The 24,504-nt window shown below is 44.5% G+C and overlaps 1 protein-coding gene across 6 annotated transcripts in view; it reads left to right on the top strand.

Annotated features, from left to right (window-relative positions):
• Fhl2 (four and a half LIM domains 2) overlaps positions 1-24,504 on the top strand; it is a 168,907-nt gene that overhangs the window by 126,248 nt on the left and 18,155 nt on the right. For 3 of the 6 annotated variants that reach the window (XM_074050464.1, XM_074050465.1, XM_074050468.1), the window contains one exon: positions 18,168-18,347. In XM_074050464.1, the coding sequence (XP_073906565.1) occupies positions 18,168-18,347 (180 nt within the window). Of the gene's footprint in view, positions 1-4,552; positions 4,692-4,891; positions 4,987-18,167; positions 18,348-22,961; positions 23,152-24,504 lie in introns of those variants that run through there. The other 3 variants (XM_074050466.1, XM_074050467.1, XM_074050469.1) reach the window with 3 other exon arrangements.

Raw genomic sequence — 24,504 nt, 5'->3', positions numbered from 1 at the left:
CCCCCAGCTTTCTGATCTCAGACACTTACTCACCTTCCAACCATGTGAGGCAATTGCAAACGATTAGCTCTGAAGCAAGGGTGAGTCATCCATCAGTTTCCTGCCCAGGTTTCAGTGCGAGCCTCTCTGGTGAGAAGTCCTTTCCAATGGGACAAAAGAGCTCTCAAAATCTCCATGGCAGTGGTCAGTTAGGGAAACCCACATAGGGAGGCCTGATTCCCTGCTCCTGTTCTCATGTGCCCCCTTTGTTTCTGGTGATGATGAGGTGGTCCCAGTGCTGTAGGGGAGGCCACATAAGGGGAAGGGAACCTTGGCTGCCTCCCACCCTCCCACACAGGTGGGCCTGGCTCCTGACTCCTTCACTCTACAACCCTGCCACTAGGTGGCAATGGCTAGCACCCCAGAAGCTCAGCCTTCCCTCTGGGGCATCTCCCAGAGAATCAAATTTCAGCATTGGGATAGCTCAGACCCCATGATGAAACTTAGCACTTTGTGAAGTTTCTACCTTGTGCCTCCCTCCCATGAAATAATTGACAAAGTAATGAATGCAGTTGGATTTTAGAGTTCCTATAGTCTGTGTTTAGTCTACTTCAGCTCTACTGTCTCTCCCCTCTTCCAGAAACTGACATTCCAGGGTGTATGGTAAATCTCTGAGTCCAGAGTTGAACTCGCCACAGGCATTTTCCCTCAAAGCCCTCCCAGCCATTGGAATCACCTGATGGGCTGGTTCAGACTTGGAGGCCTGAGGTGTGCACTTGTAATATTTCCAGGTGTCCTGAGGCTTTGCCACCTCAGAGGCCCAGGGAGAAGTGATGGGCGTGTTGGCTGCTGAAGGAGTTATAGGGAGCGTTGGAATAAACTAGAATTTGAATTGGATCACAGTTGCCACTTGATCCTGCTTAGGGAAACTATTTCTCAATTATTTTTCTTCCATGAACTAACCTTTTATCTAGACCAGAGAGGTTTTCTCTCAAGAAGACACACTTTCATCTCTAGAACAGGACCCAAATCTTAATTCTTCCATTGGATGAGAAGGATAGTTTCGTTTTTATTCTGGATTCATTTCCCCTCTTACCCTGAATAAAAGCAAACCTTTACTGGGGACCTACTATGTGCCATACACTGTGCTGTTTATCCTAAGGGGTTTATATGTAGCAGCTCTAAAGTTGTTCACAGTTGTTACTGAGTGTGTTATTAGCTGACTTAACAAATAAGCAAGCTGAGGGCTACGGAGTTTTTGGGTTACCCGAGGTCACAGAGTTGGTCGTAAGTGAGATGTTCAGATCCAGGCCCAACTTCATAGGTCAAGCTACGTTCCCATAGATAAAGTTATATTTTCTACAATACTCCATCTGATACTCTAATCAATTACACATGAGAGACATGTCACAAACCATTCTTCAGTGATCCTTCCATCCATTCGATACATGTGTGCCATGCATTATAGTTAAGTTCTGGGAATGTCCAAGATAGAACTTTTCAAAATATGTTTTTCCAGATTATCTCATAAATTTTATCATTAAGTAGTTGGTCCTTTGAATTGTTCATGCAAGCACATGTGTTATTGAATCCAGAAACTGTGTCCCCTTTTATTTATAGTAAACCTCTCTTGATTTTTATTAATCTCAATTAAATGAATGTTTCCTATTTGCTTAAAGGAGCATGTGTTGCATTTATCTTTAAAATATTTTTAGTTGTTGAATGGATAACAGATTGAGATAGCTCAAAAGTCACAGGAAATGAAAAAGAATACAGCAAACAATAGCCTCCCTTCCTCCACCCCCTCCCAGTCACACAGATCTCTGAAAAGGCAATGGTGTGGGTCTATGTTGGTTTTCCTCTCTTTGTTCATGAACACAAATGGTTGGTTAGAATCTATGAAGTATCCTCTACTTTTATTTTTCTTGGTTGATATATCTTAGAGATCATGCAAAATCAGTAAATATATTACCTCCTTCTTTCCAACAGCTACATGCATAAATAATTCTAAATTGTACCGTACTGTATTTAACCAGGCCCTTGCTGATGAATGCATAATACGGCCCGGTGATTACTCTTGCATGTACATCATTTTACAATCAGCAAGTGTGTACACAAGATAATTTCCTGTAAGAGGAAATGCTGGGGAACAGCAAATAGTATGTGCATTTATTATTTTAAAACGTTTTTCATTATGGAATTTTTCAAGCATTACAAAAAGAAAGAGACTATTATAACGAATTCCCCTGTATCCACCATCAAGTCTCAGTTATTACCAACAGCCCATGGCTGATACTATTCCACATATACATTTTGGCTTCATCTAGTTCCCCGACCTCGACTGATTTTGATTCAGCCCTGGATATACGGTTGTTTCACTGATGAATACTTTGGCACTGTTCCTTTAAAAAAAAAAGTGGGGGTGGGGGAGAGTGTATGGCTATAATTTTATTATCACACCTAAAATAAATACTTTATTAATACCATCAATATGCTGCCAATGTCACAAGTTCCCAGATTGCTTCATGATTCCTTTTTTAATAGTTTGTTCTTTGATTAAAGTCCAAACAAGATCCATGCATTGCAGTTGGTTTGCTCCCTCTCTCCCCTCCCCCCCCCACAGAAACTAGGTAAGTCTGTTTCTAGAGACCGGATTTTGCTGAGTTTATCCCCACAGGCTCTTTTAAAATACTCCTAAGGTCAAAAAGAAAACAAAATTAAACTGAAGAATTTCTTAATAATATAACAGACACCTAGGTTCAGGTGGTTAATGTCAGTACTCCTGGCTATTTGGGAGGCTGAGATCGGGAGGATCGTAGTTCAAGGCCAACCCATGCAAAAAGTTTGAGAGACCTCATCTCAACAACTAGCTGGGGGTACTGGCGTGCACCTGTCATCCCAGCAACAGCAGGAAGCATAAAATAAGAGGATTGTGGTCCAGGTTTGCCAGGGTGAAAAACAAGACCATATCTCAAAAATTACCAGAAAAAAAGGGCTGGAGGTGTAGCTCTAGGTAGATAGCCTGCCTAGCAAGCTCAAAAACCCCAGGACCGTGACAACAACAACAACAACAATAATGATAATAAAAACACTGCTTAACAGAGTGTGTGACACAGCTAAAGCAGCTATTAGAAGAAAGCTGTGGAAATGACTATATCAACAAAAATAAAATTAAAATAAAAAATTAAGCACACAACTGAGACAGCACACAACACACAAGTAAGACAAAGGAGGCAGAAAGAGGATGACTACAGAATCAATGTCTTATCGTGTTGTAAACCTGTTTTTACACACTGAAGCTTAAGACTCACCACTTGAGAACTAGGGGATCATTTTGTAATATGCAATTACATAGAGGATAAATTAAAACTGGATAGCTTTTTCTACACACAGTTTACTCTGGATTTCAAGCTACTGGCCTGGTTCATTGACTATCAGGGGAAATTCAGGCAGAGTGCACACATGGTTTCTTAGTAAAGCCCCCTGGTTTAGGGGTGTGAGAGTGCGATTCCCCACCTCCAATTCTCCTTTGCTTCCCTGGAGAGTCACTTGAATGACTAATGGGAGGCGGGCATTGCTGATCCTGTAAGGTACTTGCATGGCCTTGCTATCTGACAGACTCCAGTTCAAATCTCAGTTGGTATAGTGATCCTTCACACTGCCTAAAGCAAACCTCACTGAGCTGAAATTTCCTCACTAAAACTTACCTAAGAGGGTGAGGATGCAGTGAGACTGGGTAGAGCTAGTGCCTAGTAAGAGGTAGGTCATCTCATGATGTCCTTTCCTGTCAAGTACTGTAATTCCACGATGGAGACCCGTCAGTGGCACCACCCAGGGAGCTTCAATCAAAAGATAGTCCTCAAATAGTTCTTCCCACCTTCTCTAGAGAATTACTACCCTGAGCTCCCCTGAATGTTAAAAATGACTCTCCTGATGGGGCCCAGTGGTGCACGGCTTGTATTCCAGAAGCTGGGACAGGAGGACTGAGAGTTCTAGCCCAGCCGGGATTATGTACTAAGAGCCTGTCCCAAGAAAACAGAAACAAGACAAACCTGACACACCTGTCCACATAATTCCCACCATGCTTTCTCCATCGGACCATCTGATCATCTTCCACTCGTGTCTTGCATCTGACCACGGGTGCAAGAGCAAACCTTCCCATCGCAATGCCTCTTCCGAGACATGAGACTGCCTGTGCCCGCTCTCTACCATGTGAACAGTGCCATCTGTCTCTGCCGAGGGCTGGCGTCGTGCAGAGGGTCTGGGCTTTGAGTGTGGAAGGCGCACATTCTCGTCTGTTTCCTCCCCCAACCCCCTACCCCCGCCCAGGAGGGGGATAAGGAATGTTTAGCAGTCCTCTGGCCCTAGACTGTTGGTGATACGACCTTCTCTTAGTCCCCCCTCCCTAGCAGAACAAAGAGATATCATTGATTCTTTGGGGTCATCTGTTGGGACCATTCCGTGACGAAAAGTCATCTGCAGGATAAGGCGGAGAAAAGCCAAACATGCAAATGCGCCCCGGGCGCACACTTCCTTTCTTGCCTAATCTTAGTGGCTCATCCATCCCTTCCAGCAGGCTGCAGAGCCTCGGGTCCCGACACCAGGACACTCCAGCCACTGCGCCACTCCCGGGTCCAGGGTGCCAAAGGCTACCGTCCGGGGGCCCCTGCCGCTGAAACTCGCCCTGGAGCGGGCACAGGGGCGAAGCTCGGGTAAGCCCTGTTCGCCCCGGACGCTGAGGGAACAAGAGCGTGGGCGAGACAAAGGGTCGGCGATGGGCGCCCAGCCGCGGCCCGGGGAGCAACGACCCGGAGGCTAGGGGTGCGGGTGCCAGCGCCGAGCCCGCGCCGCCCGCGCCGCCCGGCGCGCTTGTCCTTATATGGTCAAATGACTCGGCGGGGGCTCGGGGGCGGGAGCCGCGCTACTGCTCTGCCAGCCGCCGCCGCCAGCCGCCAGCCGCCGCGCCATCGCCCGCCCCGTCCGGGAGCCCCGGGTCGCCGCCGCGCCGTGAGTGCCTCCACCCTACGGGGAACCCGGGGACGGGAAGGGGTCGGGCCCCCAGAGGCCTGGGGCAAGGACGGCTGCGCTGGGACGCGTTGGGGGAGAGCCAGGATGGGGACCTGAAACGTGGGGGAAAAGCCCGGGAGAGGGGAGCCGAACCATGGGGGAGGAAGACGATGGAAAAGGACCTGAACCGCGCCGGGAGATCCCGGAGAGGGGAGCTGAACCATGCGGGAGGGACCCGGGATGGGGGACCGAGACGTGGGGGAAAAAGCCCGGCGAGATGAACCCGGGAGAGGAAGACCGCGGGAAAGGGAAGCCGAACCAGAGGGAGGAAGACCACAGGAAGGGGACCTGAACCGTGGCGAGGGACCTCGGTAGAGGAGGATCCGGGGAAAGCAGACCAGAGCTTCGGTGGGGAGGACTTGAGGAAAGGGCATCGGAGCTGGAGAATGGTGGGGGAACCTCGCGGGCGCTGAGATTGGGGGAACCTCGCGGGCGCTGAGATCCGGGGAACCTCGCGGGCGCTGAGATCCGAGGAACCCACCCATTCCCAGACGGAGGACTGCAGTGCACGTCCGCAGTGCCTGTCCTGGAGAAGTGGGTGGCGGGAGGGGCCCGCCGAGGTGGCGTGCATGGTGGACGCGGGTCCCCCTCTCCCTGCCGGACACACCCGAGCGCGATGTCCTGGCACGCGCGTCTGCTCATGGGTGTACTAGGTAGTTCCAATGGGTGAAAAGAAGTGCGATCTGCGCTGTAAACTAACAGGACTCAGGCAAAAATGTACAAACCAAAGGCCAAATTAAGAAACTTTTATTTATTTTAGATGTATAACTGCCTTCCGTGACAGTCAACTTGTGGCGTGCACTGGGAAGTAATACATCACAATTTTTGGGAAAGTAATACATCACAAATTGGACTGATAACCAGGAGAACTGTCTTCAAAACATTCTTCTAACTGTATCTCACATTTTTGGTGCTGACCCTGTTTATATGAGTGTTTTATGATACTATATTAGAGGGAGGAGGCTTGTGGTATCTTGATGGTGATTTTAGAGCAACAACAACAAAAATATTTGCAACAGGTTATACAAGTACAGGAATTCCTACTCCAACAATGAAACATCAAAAAGCCCAAACTCAAAATCATTTCATTGTGCATTTATAGAATTTTTTCACAAGATTTTCAGGTTTAGCTCACTCCGAAGTTTGAAGATTTAAGATTAATGTGTGTAACGTTGGCTTGCTACCCACCACCTCCTGTTTGGGGCTCTTGTTGGTTCTTGGTCTCTTATTTCAGACATTATTCATTCTTTTTTGTTGTTGTTTTGGTAGCACTAGGGTTTGAACTCAGGGTCTCCTACTTGCTAGGCAGGAGCTCCACCACTTGAGCCACTCCACCAGCCCTGGGTACCCAGTCTCATGGATGCACTGTCCACAAGTGTGCTAGGGTCAAGGATGCAGCTGGCCTGGAGCTAGGCTGCTGAAATTCACAACTGGGTTCCTCAATCTTGGCCAAGTCACCTACTCTCTTGAGTGTCTCCTTCCAGTGGATACAATGGTGCTTTACGTGGCAGGGTTCTTTTTTTTTTTTTTTCATTTTTCTTTTATTATTCAAATGTGCATACAAGGCTTGGTTCATTTCTCCCCCCTGCCCCCACCCCCTCCCTTACCACCCACTCCGCCCCCTCCCTCTCCCCCCTCCAATACCCAGCAGAAACTATTTTGCCCTTATTTCTAATTTTGTTGTAGAGAGAGTATAAGCAATAATAGGAAGGAACAAGGGTTTTTGCTGGTTGAGATAAGGATAGCTATACAGGGCATTGACTCACATTAATTTCCTGTGCGTGTGTATTACCTTCTAGGTTAATTCTTTTTGATCTAACCTTTTCTCTAGTTCCTGTTCCCCTTTTCCTATTGGCCTCTGTTGCTTTAAGGTATCTGCTTTAGTTTCTCTGCGTTAAGGGCAACAAATGCTAGCTAATTTTTTAGGTGTCTTACCTATCCTCACCCCTTCCTTGTGTGCTCTCGCTTATATCATGAGCAGGGTTCTTAAAGCACCCATACCTCATAAGCAGTGTATATGTCCTTGATAGCTTCATTTTTATAGATGAAGAAACTGAAGCACAGAGCCGTCTAGGTAACTTGTTCCCATCCTGTAGATGTTGACCTTGAGAGTTGTCCCCAGACAGCTTGACCACAAACCTTGTGATCACTAAGCCGAACTGGCATATAGTACATTAAGGTTTATGCTGCAAGCTTTGTCTCAATTTGCTTGTGAAGCCTCTTCCACTTCTGAGAGATACCTTTGTGGCAGACAAAACTGCCAAGTCAGATATAGAAAAAAATTAGTCTGTCCCTTGAGGCCTGGATTCTACTCCTGTCCTGCACTGAGGTTCCCGTAGCCAGTCTGTGATGCAGGCTGCTTTGTTGACAGGCTGTGGTTTGGATGCAGTTTGTCCCCCAGTGTTGGGGTCCTCAGTGTGGCAATGTTGGGAGGCAGGACCTTGAAGAGGTGAGAACGAGTGGGAGGTCATTAGGTCACTTGTGATCACTGCCCTCAAAGGGGATTATGGAACCCCAGTCTCACTCTTTTTGGTTTCTTTTGGCAATGGGTCTCCCCATCTCACACTGTTCCTGCCACATATGAGGTCCTCACTGGAACTGAGTTGATACCCTTGAATCTGCAGAACAGTGAGCTAAATAAACTTCTTCTGTTATAAATTCAGCCTACCTCAAGTATTTCCTTAGAATAATGAAAAACAGACCAAACAGGACCGGAGTAGGTAAACGTCTGACTCAGCTGCCATGAGGTGTATACAAAGTTCTTAGAGCATAATGAGCAAAAAATAAGACACTGGGCACTTCAGTGTGGCTTTAATAATAATTTATCAAAGCCAGATTTATCAAGTATCCATTTCAGGTGGCATTAAACTAGGAAGCCACTTCCTCCAAATGACCATCTTGAACAAAATGCATGTTTTCTTTAGCCCCAGAGAGCTGGTCCTCCAGGAGTGGAGGCTGGTATTTTAACTTTGGAGTGAGTCAAGTGAGTTTCTTCTGTTATCCTGAATTGTGGATTTCAGCTTTAGCTCCTGTTATGTGTCAACTTGACTGGGTCTCAAGGTGCCCAGATATTTGGTCAGACATTATTCAGGGTGTGTCTATAAGGGAGTTTCAAAGGAGATTAACATCTGACTGAGTAAAACAGATTGCCCTCCCTAGTATTTGGCCTTTAGCAAGCAGTTGAAGATCTAACTAGAACAAAAAGGGAAGTCCTCCTTCCTGATTCCCAGTGCTAAGTCCTCCTTCCCAAGTACTTGTACTGTCTTCCTTCCTATCTGTGCTTCCTATCTTGCCTTTCGACTGGAACGGAAACATCAGCTCTTTTTGGGTCTGTCAAGAAGACTGGGTCTTCAGCCTGCCAACTGCAGATCTTAAAACTTTTCAGCTTCCATACCTGAGCCAAATCCCTGTAACAAATTTAGGTGTAGAGGCTCCTCGACTTACAATGGGATTAATCAGAGGTTGACAATATCCTAATATACCTAAGCCCCACACATCCCAGCTCAGCCACGCAGCTCCATAGAGTGTCTGTTGGAGGGGGAGGTGGGGACAAGTGGGAGCTGTGGCTCATTGCCACTGCCCAGCATTGAGAGAGGTCATACAACACCCATAGTGCTGGCCCATGTATGGATCCAAATTCAAAATTTGGAGGAGTATAGTTTCTACTGAATGCAGATGGCTTCTGCACCATCAGTAAATGAGAAACCATTGTAAGTCAAGGACCATCTGTGTATATAACCCATTTATGTTTTATGAATTCATTTTCTCTGGAGACTCCTAATACAGATCTCCAGTGGTGTTTCCTTAAAAATTCTCCCACCAGTTCTCATGTTCACCTGTTTAAAGATTCCATCATGGCTTGAACTTGGTTTTCCTTTTGCTATAAAATTCCCTGGGTGGCGATGTGCTGAGAAGTCTGGAGCACCATTGGGTCTCTCAGCTCCAATCCAGTATTCATGGGTGCTTCTCATTCCTCATTTGAACCTGGACATCACACATCATCACACTTGACCTTAGCCTTCATGATCCATACCTGGAGTGTCCTGATTTCGTCTGGGACTCCAGGACATCCTCTAGGCTTATGGTACAACATCAATGACAACAAGAGAAGCGGCTATCCTATATTGATGCAAAGTAGAATTAGAGTGTTCTTGGAAACTGCAAATATTGAGGCTGTCTGTCAAAAAGAAAATAGAACTGTGTTCAATGATGCTACTTTTGAAACCAATAGAACAGATTAGAAGGAACTGTGCAAGCCCATTGACAAAGTCCTGATGCAGTGTGCTAAGGCAACACAGCCAAGGAGCAGGGCTGCTTATGAGAACAAAGAGGCCTGTTATTTGTGGAAGTTGGAGGATGCCAGAGGAAAACACCATTCTAGGGAGGGAAGCCAAGAAGATGAAGAACAAGCAATAAGCTGAAACTTGGAGGTGGAAGGAGGCTGATGAGTGAGAGCAGGTGATTTTGTGCTGTAGGTGGAGAGACAGACAGTATCACTCACTTGCTCACTTGTTCCTAGCAAAGCAGTGGCAGGGCCTTTGGTGGAGTCTCCCTCAGTCTCCACATCAGTGTGGTTTATGAATTTGAGGCAGCCTGCCATTCTGGCCGGCATCACTAGAGTTGTCTTGTACCTACTGAACTGGCATGTTTGGAGATTAAATGACAAGATAGGATCTTAAAGGTGATTTAAGTTCTTTGGAGCTCAAGCTAGGCTGGAAATCCTTCAGAGATTGTGTGTTTGATTTCAGTTTCCCAGTGCCTAACACAATACTTGAGACATCGTGGTTACTCAGTATACCCTCATTGGCTGGAGCAGATAGCCCAAAGCACACCAAAAAACAAAATGTAGCCAGGCACTGGTGGCTCACGCCTGTAATCCTAGCTACTCAGGAGGCAGAGAACAGGAGGATTGCAGTTCGAGGCCAGCCCAGGCAAATAGTTCGTGAGCCCCTATCTTGAAAAAACTCATCACAAAAACAGGCTGGTGGAGTGGCTTAAGATGTAAGTCCTGAATTCAAACCCCAATACCGTAAAAACAAACACACACACATACACACACACACACACACACACACACACACACACGTACCCCAAAGTGTAACTACTCTTGTATTCATGGACTTCAGATCATAAATTTGACATTTATTTTCTCTTGTCTTTCATTATTCGGTATTCAGAGGGTAATTCAGAGTATAGCAGTTCACTTTATTTGAACAGTATCTTACACAAAACACTTTTTTTTTTAACAGTACCATGGGTTTTTTCAAGATCAGGTCTCTCAAACTATTTACCCAAGGCTGGCTTCCAACCCATCTTCCTGATCTTTGCTTCCTGAGAGCTAGGATTACAGATGTGAACCATTGGCACCTGGATTCTTTTTTTAGTTTTTGAAAGCTACTAGTGGATATAGCACATTATAATACATCCCTAATCTCTGCCAATACATTCCCTCAATAAAGGCTTGTTAAATGAACCCATAAGTATACAGTAGTAAGCGTAGTCAATCTTACACCTAACAATCTAAAGTTGTTTGCAATCCGAAAATCTAGAAATTGTTTCAGGTAGATTCTAGATTCATTATTCTGTTTTTAACTACAGCAACACTCCTCTCAACCACCATAATTTCTATTTAAACAATTCAACTGGACTAATGAGAAGAGTGTAGGGAGTGCATCCAGTGGAAAACAAACCAGAGCAGGTGTTCTCCAGCCACATCCCTAGGTGTGAGAGTCCCAGGCCTTTGGGGTCAGGTGGCGCATCTTTGATTATAGACACAGTGTGTCTGTACACAGCACCCAGGTTGTACATGTTTGGGGATCTGTGCATTCTTCCCAGAGACTGGGAGCATCTCCTGGCTTGTGTTCTGCTTCTTGACCTGGCCAGCACACATCGTGGATTGTGCAGCTGTATGTTCGTAAGAGTTCAAAGTCCAACACAATAGAATAAATTCTCTCTGCTGTGGAAGCAGCAGTTTATCTGCAAGGAGGGGTGAAGGTTGTATTGAATGACAGAAAGCTAAAGATCTGTTACATTAAAAAGTTTAACGGCATCAGGTGCCAAGCCACGTTCCTTTTTGGGTTTACTTTGCACAGTGGATCGTGCACCCAAGATCTTCCACGTTCTCAGTCTTGATGTTTGCCTACATGTTTGTCTGGGATGTTTGTATAATCTATTTATTTCTTCATTCTGCAAATGTTTAAAAGGGCCCTGTGTGTGTTACCTGCTGGGAGGTCTCAGTGATACATAGTGCCACCTGCTAGTGCTTTGGTTGCTGGAGGACATAGGAATTTCAGAACATTGCATTTTTATAATACATTTGGGGAAAGAGCCCACATACGACAGACAAGTTTTCCTAATTCTCTCTAAAAACTCTGGTTGATTGTTGATTAGCACTGGGGTTTCCTACTTGGGTCCCTGGTGGTATTTAAAAATCAGCTTGGCAGAATTGGGCATGGTAGTCCACGTCTGTAATCCCAGCACTGCTTGTGCATGTGTTGTGGGAAGGGCTTGGAGATGTTCACAGATTTCTGTAGAAAATGGCTGTTTTAGAGAAGTCCTATGAAGCAGGGTTCATACAGAGAAACCCTTTGAGGCATAAAGGAAAAAATGGGCCCTTTGAGGGTCAGATTAAAGTAGGTAGTTGAATAAAGGGGCATTGAAAAGAATGCTTAGTGGAGACTTTTTTGCAAAGCTGGTCTCGTGTAGTGGCCTTCCAGGTCTCTAGTTTGGAAAGGATGGGCCTGAAAGTCAAAGGCCTGGGCTACAGGTCAAGAAGAGGATATGTACCATGCTAGCCCCTCTCGGTACTCTCAAGAACTCTTTCTAATAATAATAACAATAATAGTAACAGTAATAATAATAATAAAATACCTGAGCCGAGCATGGTGGCATGTGATTGCAGCAGCAGGATTTTGAGTTTAAATCCCAGCGTAGCCTACCTCACAAGATCTGGTCTCAAAAGACAAACAATGTCCCTGGTTCCAAATGCCCTGGCCTCCCTTTTCATTTTCCTTCTGCCTTTTTATCATGTTTTTCTTCTCTATACCGATACTTCATGTACCCAAACTCTGACAGTTTTTAAACCTGCACATTTACAAGCACCACATTTCTAAACCTGTGGACTCATACAGTTTCTGTTGTTTTTTTGTAGTAGTCAAGCCCTGGGAATTCTTACTCCAATTCTTTCTGAACCTTTATTTAGTAACAGACTGGAAGCCAGGCTGATGAGAGATTCAGAAATCAAAGCCCTCACTGGGCCAGCCCCAGACCTGGAGCTGCGCCTGGTATCTCCCTTCACCCAGTGCAGGTACTCAAGCATCTTCTCTAACATCCAACTTTTTCAAATACCCTGGTTACTCAGAGCCAAAGGGTGATGACATCAGAGGATGATGTTCTCTCTGGCGAGGGGAGACCTCTGGGACACTGTAATTTGGATTTGATTTGGTGAAATAATAGGTCAGCAGTCACACCTGTGCTCAGGTGTCTCCCCGCATGTCCTTACCTAATCTTTTCAGCATTCCTGTGCACCTGGTAATGGGCAAGAATTATATATAACCCATCAGGAGGGACACAGTTCAGGGAGATAAGTAGATCCTACATAGTTGGATGAAAATTCCCCATAGAACCAAGATGACCTACTTTTAGTTGGAGAAACCATTCAGGACTAGACTCTCTGACAACGTGACATTATTTTTATTATCATTGTTATTATTATTATTTTGGAGTTATTGCCCATTGGTTTTTTTTCCCCCGATCTTACATAGCAAAGCTGCTTCCATGCGCTGAAGAGTCAGTGGGGGGGCCTGCCTTTGCCCCTCAGCACTGGACAGGCTTCAGGAGATGACCTGCAGATCCTGTTGTCTACGGGGAATGTCCAAGTCCATGAACAAGGCGCACAGGTTCTCCTTGCCTTGGCCCTTGACTGTCTTTTTGGCTGCACCTTTTGCCACCCCTGTCATCTGGATCTTCTGTCTTCCTGGTGTGTGCTTGTCCTATCCCGTTTCTCATTTCCATGGCTTTGCTGACTTGCTCTGTGACCTCTAGCATTACCTCTCTCCCCCTTTCCCAGTATAGGTACCCCACTCTGGGAAGTCAACCTTGCCCTGCCCTCCAGGGACTCCTCCTCCATGTTGCCCTAGGACCTATGTGTCTCCACTGAGCTCCTGCCAGGTGCTTTACAATCTAGTATAAGGTGTTTTCCCTCCCTTAGACCACTAGGTTTTGAGCAGAGAGATATTACTCATTTTAATTTTTTTAATAGTACATATTTAAAAAAGTATTTTAATCCCTTTTTATTTATTATTTTTACATAAACAGGATTCAGAACCTGCCATCCTTCACATAATTTCAGCTCAACCAATATTTCTTGAGTGAACTTTATAAACTTGAAAAATGCAAAGTTAGCCAGGCACCGGTGGCTCATGCCTCTAATCCTAGCTACTCGGGAGGCAGAGATCAGGAGGATCGTGGTTTGAAGCCAGCCCAGGCAAATAGTTTGCGAGACCCTATCTTGAAAAAACTCATCACAAAATAAGGCTGGCAGAGTGGCTCAAGGTGTAGGTCCTAAGTTCAAACCCCAGGACTGAGATGAGAGAGAGAGGGAGAGAGAGAGAGAGAGAGAAATGCAAGGTTATATGGAATTTCTAATATAAGACAATAGATAGATTTACTCATTAAAGAATAGTTAAGATTTTTATTGTAACTTTAAATATGCAATTTTTAAAAAAGAATATTCTGGGACTGAGTAATGTAGCAGAGCATGGACTTAGCATGTGTGAGATCCAGAGTTCGATCCCTAGCTCCAAAAAGAAAAAGAAAAAGAATATCTTGGGCAAGAGGCCATGAATAGCCAAGGCAATACTGAGTCAAAAGAACAATGCTGGAGGTGTCACGATACCCAACTTCAAACTATATTACAAAGCAATAGCAATAAAAACAGCATGGTACTGGCACAAAAAACAGATATGAAGACCAGTAGAACAGAATAGAGGACCCGGATATGAAGCCACACAACTATAACCAACTTGTCTTTGACAGAGGCGCTAAAAATATATGATGGAGAAAAGACAGCCTCTTCACCAAAAACTGCTGGGAAAACTGGTTAGCAGTCTGCAAAAAACTGAAACTAAATCCATGTATATCACCCTATACCAATATTAACTCAAAATGGATCAAGAATCTTAATATCAGACCCCAGACTCTAAAGTTGGTACAGGAAAGAGTAGGAAATACTCTGGAGTTAGTAGGTATAGGCAAGAACTTTCTCAATGGAACCCCAGCAGCACAGCAATTAAGAGATAGCATAGATAAATGGGACTTCATAAAACTAAAATGCTTCTGCTCAACAAAAGAAATGGTCTCTAAACTGAAGAGACCACCCACAGAGTGGGAGAAAATATTTGCCAGGTACATATCAGACAAAGGACTGATAACCAGAATATATAGGGAACTTAAAAAACTAAATCCTCTTAAAACTAATGAACCAATAAAGAAATGGGCAAGTGAACTAAACAGAACTTTCTCAAAAGAAGAAAGTCAAATGGCCAAAAAACACATGAAAAAAATGCTCACTGTCTTGAGCAATAAAGGAAATGCAAATTAAAACCACACTAAGATTCCACCACACCCCTGTTAGAATAGCCATCATTAGCAACACCACTATCAAAGGTGTTGGCAAGGATGCAGGGGAAAAAGGAACCCTCTTACACTGTTGATGGGAATGTAAACTAGTACAACCACTCTGGAAATAAATTTGGAAGCTACTTAAAAAGCTAAACATTGACCTACCATATGATCCAGCAATACCACTCTTGGGGATATACCCAAAAGACTGTGACACAGGTTACTCCAGAGGCACCTGCACACCCATGTTTATTGCGGCACTATTCACAATAGCCAAGTTATGGAAATAGCCAAGATGCCCCACCACTGACGAATGGATTAAGAAAATGTGGTATTTATACACAATGGAATTTTATGCAGCCATGAAGAAGAATGAAATGTTATCATTCGCTGGTAAATGGATGGAATTGGAGAACATCATTCTGAGTGAGGTTAGCCTGGCCCAAAAGATCCAAAATCGTATGTTCTCCCTCATATGTGGACATTAGATCAAGGGCAAACACAACAAGGGGATTGGACTTTGATCACATGATAAAGTGAGAGCATACGAGGGAGGTACGAGGATAGGTAAGACACCTAAAAAACTAGATAGCATTTGTTGCCCTCAACGCAGAGAAACTAAAGCAGATACCTTAAAAGCAACTGAGGCCAATAGGAGAAAGGGACCAGGAACTAGAGAAAAGGTTAGATGAAGAAGAATTAACTTAGAAGGTAACACACACGCACAGGAAATTAATGTGAGTCAACTCCCTGTATAGCTATCCTTATCTCAACTAGCAAAAACCCTTGGTCTTTCCTATTATTGCTTATACTCTCTCAACAAAATTAGAGATAAGGGCAAAATAGTTTCTGCTGGGTAGCGAGGGGGTGGGGGAGAGGGAGGGGGTAGGGGGATGTAGGAAGGGGGCGAAATGACCCAAACATTGTATGCAGATATGAATAAAATAAAAATTTTAAAAAAAGAATATCTTGGGGTAGCATGTAATTAAAGGAGAGATGAGTTTTATATCATTTGTGATAGCAGGGACTCTTGACTTTCCCATTAGTTTATGTACTGTTTGTTCTGGCTTTCTGGGTTTATGATTCTTTGGAAATCCTTATCTAAATCCTTAGATAAAGTGCATTGTTCTGTGTTCCTAATGAGTGGTGATTATTTTGTGCCTTGTCCTGTTGAATGAAGCAGAAAGCAATAGTGACCTCTTAGCAAAGATAAGGAACCAGGTAGAGTGGATGCTACCATCACCAAAAATGATTCTGTGGAAATGGGGCCAACTGCCTCAGCTGGGTTGGACCCTTAGAACCAATCACAGCTGCTACCCTATTCCTGCTGGAACTTGGGGTCAGTGACAGTGGCACTTAGCACAGAATAGCCTCAGCCATTTTGAGCTTTGAGAAGACACAAAGGACTGCTCATTTTCAGAGATTACACCCCATGGAGTTTTTCTCCACTGCACACGTGGAATTGAATCAGAGGACGAGGAAAACACATACACTACACATGGTATTATCTGAGCACACATTACAATCATGACCTTGGAGTTAAGCAGGCGCCCTTCACTGGTCGTGGACGTAGACATGGTGCGCATAGAAATGGATACACTGTCTGCAGATGGCCTCCTTTCCCCAGTGGAGGTGCTTGTCCAAATCCACATGAAGTGACTTCCAGTAAGATCAGGAGTTTGTTTTCTTAAAGTTACATTGCTGTTAGGGAGAGCTCCTGAGACTTCTTGTTTTTCTCACCATTCCTGGGCCGCAGTTTTTCCATCCATAAAATGAGATAGTTGCAGTAGGATCATCTCAAGAGTAGTTTCTGGCTTTCAAAATTCCCTGATCATAGTTAGTCCTCTCTCCATTCACTGTCCTTTTCCCCAAATCATTATTCTTCTATTTGTGTAAACAGAATAGGCAGTAAGCTAAATGGCAGCTTTTATTGGGAAAATACATATGTTGGAAGGATGGCCCTCAGTTGGGATGAAATAAATGATGGGCGTTTTCAAGGCCAAAATCTGAAGAATTACAAGAAAGCATCCATTCTCCTGCCAACACAGCGGCTGCAGCCCAAATGGCCTCAGTACAAAGGATATTCATACATGGAGTTTGAGAATAATAGCTCAAATGCTCAAGAGCCCCGTCCTGTGATGTTATCACAATAATGTCCAGGCAGTGTTTTCTTTAACTCCAGAAACAGCGATTTAGGAGGATGGATCTGACCACATGTGTCCAGCTGCACATCTAATCCTCTTGGAAGAAAAGTAGTCTATAAACACAGAAAGAGCCAAGTACGGATGCTTGAAAGATGTTCATTTCTCTGCTTATAGCTGTCAGGACCTTGTATATACAAGAGTATAAAATTAATAAGCAGTACCAAATTTAATATAATCATAAGCCAAGCAGCAATTTTTTCTTTGCATTGGAGCGTCTAATTCTGGGATTTCACTCTCAAATGATATGAAGCGACCGGACATGGAGTATGCTTAGAGTTTGTGAAACATGGCTCAGAGTTACATAGCCAGCCAGTATGCCCTATTTAACAACTGATCAAACTTTTCACTTTTAGCACATTATTGCCACTTAAGACAGTTTCCCTTAAAAAAATCAACTGTGTGTACTCTCACTGTGGACTTCTATCTGATATAGTTCTAACATTATTTTACAGGAATGATCCTAGGAGAGAAGGTGAAAACCACCCACTTCCCAGCCCCACTGCCACACCGAGCGTCCCTTTCTGTTCACGCACTGTATTCTCTTCCTGGAAAAATGCAGTGCGGCTGGCCTGGAAACACATTCTTGTTGTTCTTTGCAAGACTCCAGGTGCGCCTGGAGCGCCATTGACTGTTGCCACTCCATTTCGGACCGTGTGATAATCCTTGTTCTTGGAAGGGAGCCTTTCTTTTTATCCTGCTCTCTAGGTGCCTGGGCAGCTGAGGGATGGTGACTTGTTCATCTGGGAGAATTGACGCTCCCTGAGGCGGTCAGGTCAAAATCAGTGCTCTCTTGGCCTCTAATCTCCTATTTCCCCAGTCACAGAAACCATGGTTTCTTCCTAGTCAAATTCAAGAATCATAAAGGGGAGCTCATGGAAAATCTTTTTATAGAAATGGACATATTGTTTCTATGCCTGCCTTTCTATTTTGGGGTCAGAGAGAAAGAGAAGAAGTCAGGTAGAGTCACATGTTGGAAACACACACAGTCAGACAGGATGGGGGCTTCCCTGCAAACTTAACTTGAATTGGACAGTCTCACATAGTCAGCAGTATTTGGAGTACATTCAAACACAGGACTTCCCCCAACTAATAAAAAAAAAATGTGTCACTGAAAATTGTGAGCATGGAAAGATTGAGTTTCCGTGATCGCCCAGAGGAAACGCACATGTGTACACGCCCACCCACGCCCGCCCACACCTGATGCTGACTAAAGAGGATGGGACAGGGCCCAGTTAAAGCCTCTACACACTGCATGTAGAGAACGCTCACTGAGGCTGGGTTTCCTCTTTTGGACAGGTTGCTGGAAAGCCAGGTGTCACCATGACTGAGCGATTTGACTGCCACCACTGCAATGAATCTCTCTTTGGCAAGAAGTACATCCTGAAGGAGGAGGACCCCCACTGCGTGGCCTGCTTTGAGGAGCTGTATGCCAACACGTGTGAGGAGTGTGGGAAGCCCATCGGCTGTGACTGCAAGGTAGCTGCCTGTTGCTCCCCCACCCCCAGGCCCTCTCTGCTCCCCAAGAACAAGAACCAGAGGATTCTCTGCATGCTTTGTGGCCCTGTCTCCTGAGCCCCCTCTGATAGCCTTGGACCCCTCACATGGCCTGCTGAGCCTGTTACTCCTGGTTGGATCTCTACTCCAGCTCTGGCTAGTGCCTTGCTGGGAGGTGTGTGCTCAATGTCCCAAGCACTGCCCCTATTCTAGTTCCTGGCACTCTTATCTAACCTCCACCCTCTCCACCCACTGGAACTTCCTTCAGGGCAGAGCTCACCGACTCCTGTGTGTTTGCCTCCTGGTGACTAACAGGGGGCAGGTGCTGCTTAGTAACTATTTGATGAATGAATGTGTATATGAGGGAACCAGAGTCAGCCTCTAGGTAACTGGATGTGGAAAACACCAAAGTCCTTGGGGTGTTATGGGCTCTTTTCCTTTTAATGGGAGAACAGGATTTGTATTCTTTTTTTTTTTAATGGGGAAAGATGTACACACAAGATGAGGAATTAACATTTTCCCGTGGATGGCCAGCGTGGTTTAGCAGAGGCCACATCACGCCTGCTCACTGACTGGTGGTCTTCGAAGGTTGATTCTGGCCTGTACTTCTCAACACATCTTTGGTCCGTCCTAGGCCACAGAAGGACACAGACGGTGGGTCTGTGTTAGTCAGCTTTCCATTACTGTGACAAGATACCTGAGATAAATGACTTACAAGAGGAAAAGATGCGTTTCGGATCACTGCTTCAGAGGTTTCAGGATATGGTCCATTGACTCCATTGCTTTTGAGCCTACGGTGAGGCAGCACATGGTGGCTGGGAGTGTGTGACAGAGGAGTGTGCTCTTCTGTAACCAGAAGAGGAGGAGTGAGACAGGAAGGCAGCAGGGTCCTAAAATCCCCTCTAGATGGATCCACCATCTCCCTCCCAATCATGCCAAGTTGGGGACCAAGCCTTTAACATGTGGGCCTTTGGGGGACAGTCTAGATCCAAGCTATAGAAGGGTCCATTCAAGTCTCTAAGGTCTCTGCTGCTAAAACCCACACGACAGCACTTCAAGTGACTGGCACCCCCAGAGCTGCAGAACCTGTTACAAAATGGAGCCAATTTGGGGTTTCTCAGGGAACCCCCAGCTTCATGGACTACATGGTGTTACTCTTTTCTGCTGTCATTTCTTTATATTCCTTCAGGATTTTGGTCATTCTCCTCTATGGTTATAAATACCAGTGCATGATGGCTGACACATTGATGTAGGCTGTGTATGAGGAAGACCGTTCTAACGCATCCAATGTATGCTCTTTACATTTTCTCCTTTAAACCACATCATTCTAGGAAAGAGTAGTCAGAAGCCTACACCATTAATTTCTGCTGCTAAGTATTTAGGGACTGCAGAGTGATTTCCATCTGGTGCAGAGAGTCCTTTCCTCTAAGAAGAAACAAAGGACACAGACATGGGCCACTTGGAACCAATCTACAGTCACATAGCTTTTGGCTTCAGAACAGGAGAGGTGTGTGAGGTGTTAAGGAAACACAGCAGTTGTATCATGCAAACTTTAAAATGTGCGGAGGTTTGGCTACCATGAGCAAAAAAGAGCTGAGCTAGCTAGTCTAAAATTGTGCATGTCCCTCTCCAGTTTTTGCTGGTGTTTGTTTTGCTGTACCTGATAAATATTCTTAGTTCTTATATTAGTCAGTTCTCCATCACTGCAACAAAATCCCTGAGATAATTAGCATATGAAGAGAAAAGATTGTCTTGGCTTCTGGTTTTAGAGGTTTCCGTCCATGTGACAGAGCAAAACTACTTACATCACCACCCAGAGAGCAAAGAAAGAAGAGAAAGGGGTCAGGGCCTTACAGTCCCCTTCAGGGCATACCCCCAATCACCTAAGCATCTCTTACTAGGCCCCAGCTCCTAGAGGCCCCAGCTCCTAGAGGTTCCACTTCCTCCTAGCAGCACCACTCTGGAAACCAAGCCTTTCACACACTTCTATCACAGCTACAGCATCTCTTTTTCACTTGCTTGACAGACCAAGCATAAGAGCTCAGCCACCACCCAGACTGTCTCATTGCAACCCAGGCTTACTGTCTCACTTGCTTTGTGACTTGAGCCAGTGACTTGACCCCCCCACCCAACATGTGCCTTTTGTCACATCTATAAAATGGAGATAGAATCAGGTGCCTACTTCATAAGACTATTGTGATAAGTAGATCATACTAAATAGCAACTGCAATATTATAAACTCCAAATTTCCACTTTTTTTCTGACTACTTCCCTATTCTTTTTCTAACATGTTCCTTCCACACAACTCTCAGAAGCCTCACTTTGTCTCTATCAGTTTTCAAGACAGAAACATCAGTGAAAATGTCTAGTGAGAGGAAGAATTACTAGGCAGAAGAAAACACAGTTATTTAAGAAAAGCTTTACTTGGGTAAGAAATACTAAAGTTGCTGAGAAGTCCAGATATCATTCTGACAAAGAACAACTCCCATTTAAAGGAAAGATTGTGACTAATCAGGGCTAGTCACCCTTGACCAGAGGCTGAAAGAAAAACAAAGCAAAAACCACTTACCATTTCTCCAATATGAGTTAGTGGAAGGACCCTAAAAGCCAGTCATCCTCACTGAGATGTTTTATGAGCAAATAAACAAGAGGCTTGGATGTGAGGCCAAGATCAACAAGGCGCTGCAAGAGTCAGGAGGTAATTTCTTACCTCAGATTAGTGTTTTAAGATTCATGGGGTTATGCCATGGGATTTTCTACATCTGGGAACAAAAAGAGATGCTAAGTTGAAGTTAGATCTTGCCCTTTTGGGACTTCAGAATATTTCTGGTGGTTTTCTTGAACTTTCAAAAATAATTATGTAGTTGACTTTGTGGAGGAAGCAATGACAGAAAAAATGTTCCTGTTGTTTCAGGAAGTAATGCCAAAAATCCCAGCAGGCGGGTGGGGCGCTTGGTAGAGCAACTGAGCTGGCAAGAATTGTGGCCACTCTATCTTGTTAAAATAGCACAGCCACTGTGGACCTCACTTAAAACTGTATACACGTTTTTGTATACAGTTTTAAAATATCAGCATGGTATGGAATTTGGGCTAATTTTTAAGGTGCTGACTATTAAATGAGGCAGACAAGACTTGACGGCTTGGCCTCATGGTTAGCTTACATACATTTGAATATTGTTTCTATGCAGCCAATCAATTATTTTCCTCATTTCCATTAAGTTACTATTAAATTCTATTAAGTAAATGCTGTGATCTCTAATAGCAAAAGTGATTGATTTGGCTAGAACAACACAACTAAAACTTTATGATCCTCTGACATTAAACCCTTCTTGAAATTTTTCTTAGACACCTGTTGATATTAAGCTTTAGAAATTCAAGAAAACTAAAGACAGGTTGGCCAATAACTCCCAAGTACTATGCACTTAACAGATTGGTCCCTTCAGGCCACTTCCTAGACCCCAGGGCTCAGCTGAAGTCTCAAAAGGGCACATTTGGAGCCAACCAACAGGCACATCTGTGTTAGGAATGTTTCTGGGGTGGAAAAATAGAAAATGCAAAAGGAAATCTTCCATGTTTATCACCATTTTTCTGTGAGCACAAGATTAGCCTGGGTTATTTCTTTTTTTGGGAAGTGTAAAAGATTTCTTCCTTTTTTCAGTTTCTTTCTACAGTACATAATTTTTTTTTTTTTTTTTGGTACTTGGGATAAACCCATGTTTTCCAGCACAGTAGGCCCATGCTTTACCCCTGAGCTACACCTTCATCCTCAAGCCTTAACCTTGTTTCTTTCAGCATTTCAGTGCTGTCTCTGGTATACTCATCCTCTCTGCTCATGATACAGCACAGTCATAGCTCAGATTCTGCAGGGAACTGGCCAGGACCCCACCTCACACCAAAACTTGCGGATGTTCAGGTCCCTTACATGAAATAGCATACTATTTGTGTATAACCTACAACATCTTCACATTTCTTTAAATCATCTTTAGGTTACATACAATACTTAACGTAATGGTATTGCTATGTAAGTACTTGTTATACTCTATTGTTTAGGTAATAATAACAAGAAGAAAGTCTGTACCTGTTTTGTATAGATACAGTTTTTTTGTCGGAATTTTTTTGATTTGTGCTTGGTAGAACCTGAGGATTCTGAACCTGTGGATACCCAAGGCTGATCATGCTAAAAACACACAAAATTGCACTAGACAAAACTAGCATTTTCCTGTAACTAGAACTAACAGTGTGCTTGGAGCTGTGAATAAGCAAGGTGAAAAGGGTCATCTGACACCAAGTCTTCAAAATGAGTACACAGTGCGGTCATGCCCACTCCCAGCCCATCCCCCAGCCATTCTAATCTAGCTTCTTAATCTTTGGGTGCATTTTCCAATCTACCTCCAAGCTCCAGGGAATCCTGGACTAATGCCCTGCCTCCCACCAAGACTCCAAGGAGAAAACCACATTGGCCCCAGGCCTGCTTGTGTTCTTAAATAATCAAAGGCGCAGTATCCATTTACCACCCTCTTGCCATAAAGCCTGTGCTCACTTCCTGCTTAGTGCAAACTTCCTAAGAAGTGAGTCCAGACTTGAGTTCATTAACTGAGCTCAGATTCCTACTGAGCACTGACTGGGAGCCCCGGGACGAACACCGCAGGGAGGCCTGATGGGATCATTAATTAGTCATAGGTCTGTGTCTATGAGTTTGAAGGAGATGCCCATGGTGCTGTGCTGGCCTTGGGTGCATGTGGCTGCCCTGCAGCCAGCATCACTGGCTGGAAGTTTCACAGGACAGGTGAGATGTGAGCTTAGCCTTACAGCTGAGCAGGGTTTTGCCCATTGCAAACAAGTAGCAGGCATGGAGGTGTGACACAGGGGTGCTGGTACAAGCTGGGGCTGGGTGAGCACGTTGGAATCAACTGGGAAAGGGGCTTTTGCTTCTGTGCAGGAAAAAGTAGGAGCACAATTTAGTTTATTGGATCAATGAAGGTGGAAGGGCCTTGGAGATGCTGTGGAAAACATTGCTTTTTGGTACTGTTATGTTAAATTTGCTCATGCATAAGAATGAAGCCTTGTTTCATAGTTATTATATGGCCCAAAATGGGTAAGAGTAAGTCAGAAACATAATTTTAGATTTTAAAGAGTTAATGAAAATTTAAAAGACTACAAAGTTTGAGTGGTAGAGTTAGTAATGTGGTACTTTTGTGGGGGGTGGGTGATTGTTTTGTTTTTAGTGAAACTGGGGTTTGAACTCCAGAGTGCAAAGAAGGTACTCTACCACTTGAGCCACACCTCTAGCCCACTTTGCTCTGGTTATTTTGGAGATGGGGTCTCAAGGACTATTTGCCCAGGCTGTCCTTGAACCTCGATTCTCCCAATCTCAGCCTCCCAAGTAGCTAGGATTATAGGCATGAGCCACAGGCACCTGCCTGCCATGGGAGTATTAAGATGATGAAGTTACAGTTTTTTAAGCCTGGGTGGTTGTACACACCTGCAATGCTAACATTCAGGAAGCTGAGGCAGGAAGATTACAAATTCCAGGGACTGTAGAGATCTTGCCTCAAAAAGAAAAGGAAAGGAAAAAAATGCAGTGAGTTATTTTTGTAACTATCTTTATAAGGAAATATATAATTTCAGCAAGTGATACCTATATGGCGGAGGTAGGATTTGATTAGGCAGCCTGACTCTAGGGCCCTGAGTTTAACTGTCAGATGCGAGATCCCAGGCACTTCAGTGGCATGCACCTGGGATGTCAGAGGGGCACTTGGGCAATCGGCCCTTAACTGGCACTAGACACGGAGTGTGGGAGCCCAGGGTCTCCTGCTGCCTGCACACCCCAGGTGCTGAGCTGTGACTGGCCCTGGAAGTCCATCACCATCTCCAGGGACAGTGGGAAGGAGGATTTTTATTTATAGTACATAATCAGAGGTTGCTGTTTACCTTCAGAGGATATAGTTTCTGTCAGAAGGGTTTGAGTAAGTGATTAAAAAACTATGCATATTCACACGGGAAAGTGCACGTGGGATTAAAGGCGTGCACCACTGCACCCAGCTCTATTTTTAATTTTTAAGGAGCTTCCATGCTATTTTGCATACAAAATCAAAACTTTTACATGCATTTATTCCATAATCAGCATTAACAGTGATAG

The sequence above is a fragment of the Castor canadensis genome, chromosome 12 (assembly GCF_047511655.1).
Source record: "Castor canadensis chromosome 12, mCasCan1.hap1v2, whole genome shotgun sequence".
In the NCBI taxonomy this organism is placed as follows: domain Eukaryota; kingdom Metazoa; phylum Chordata; class Mammalia; order Rodentia; family Castoridae; genus Castor; species Castor canadensis.
The sequence above is the reverse complement of the archived record's forward strand: the minus strand, read 5'-3'. Positions and strand labels throughout refer to the sequence as shown.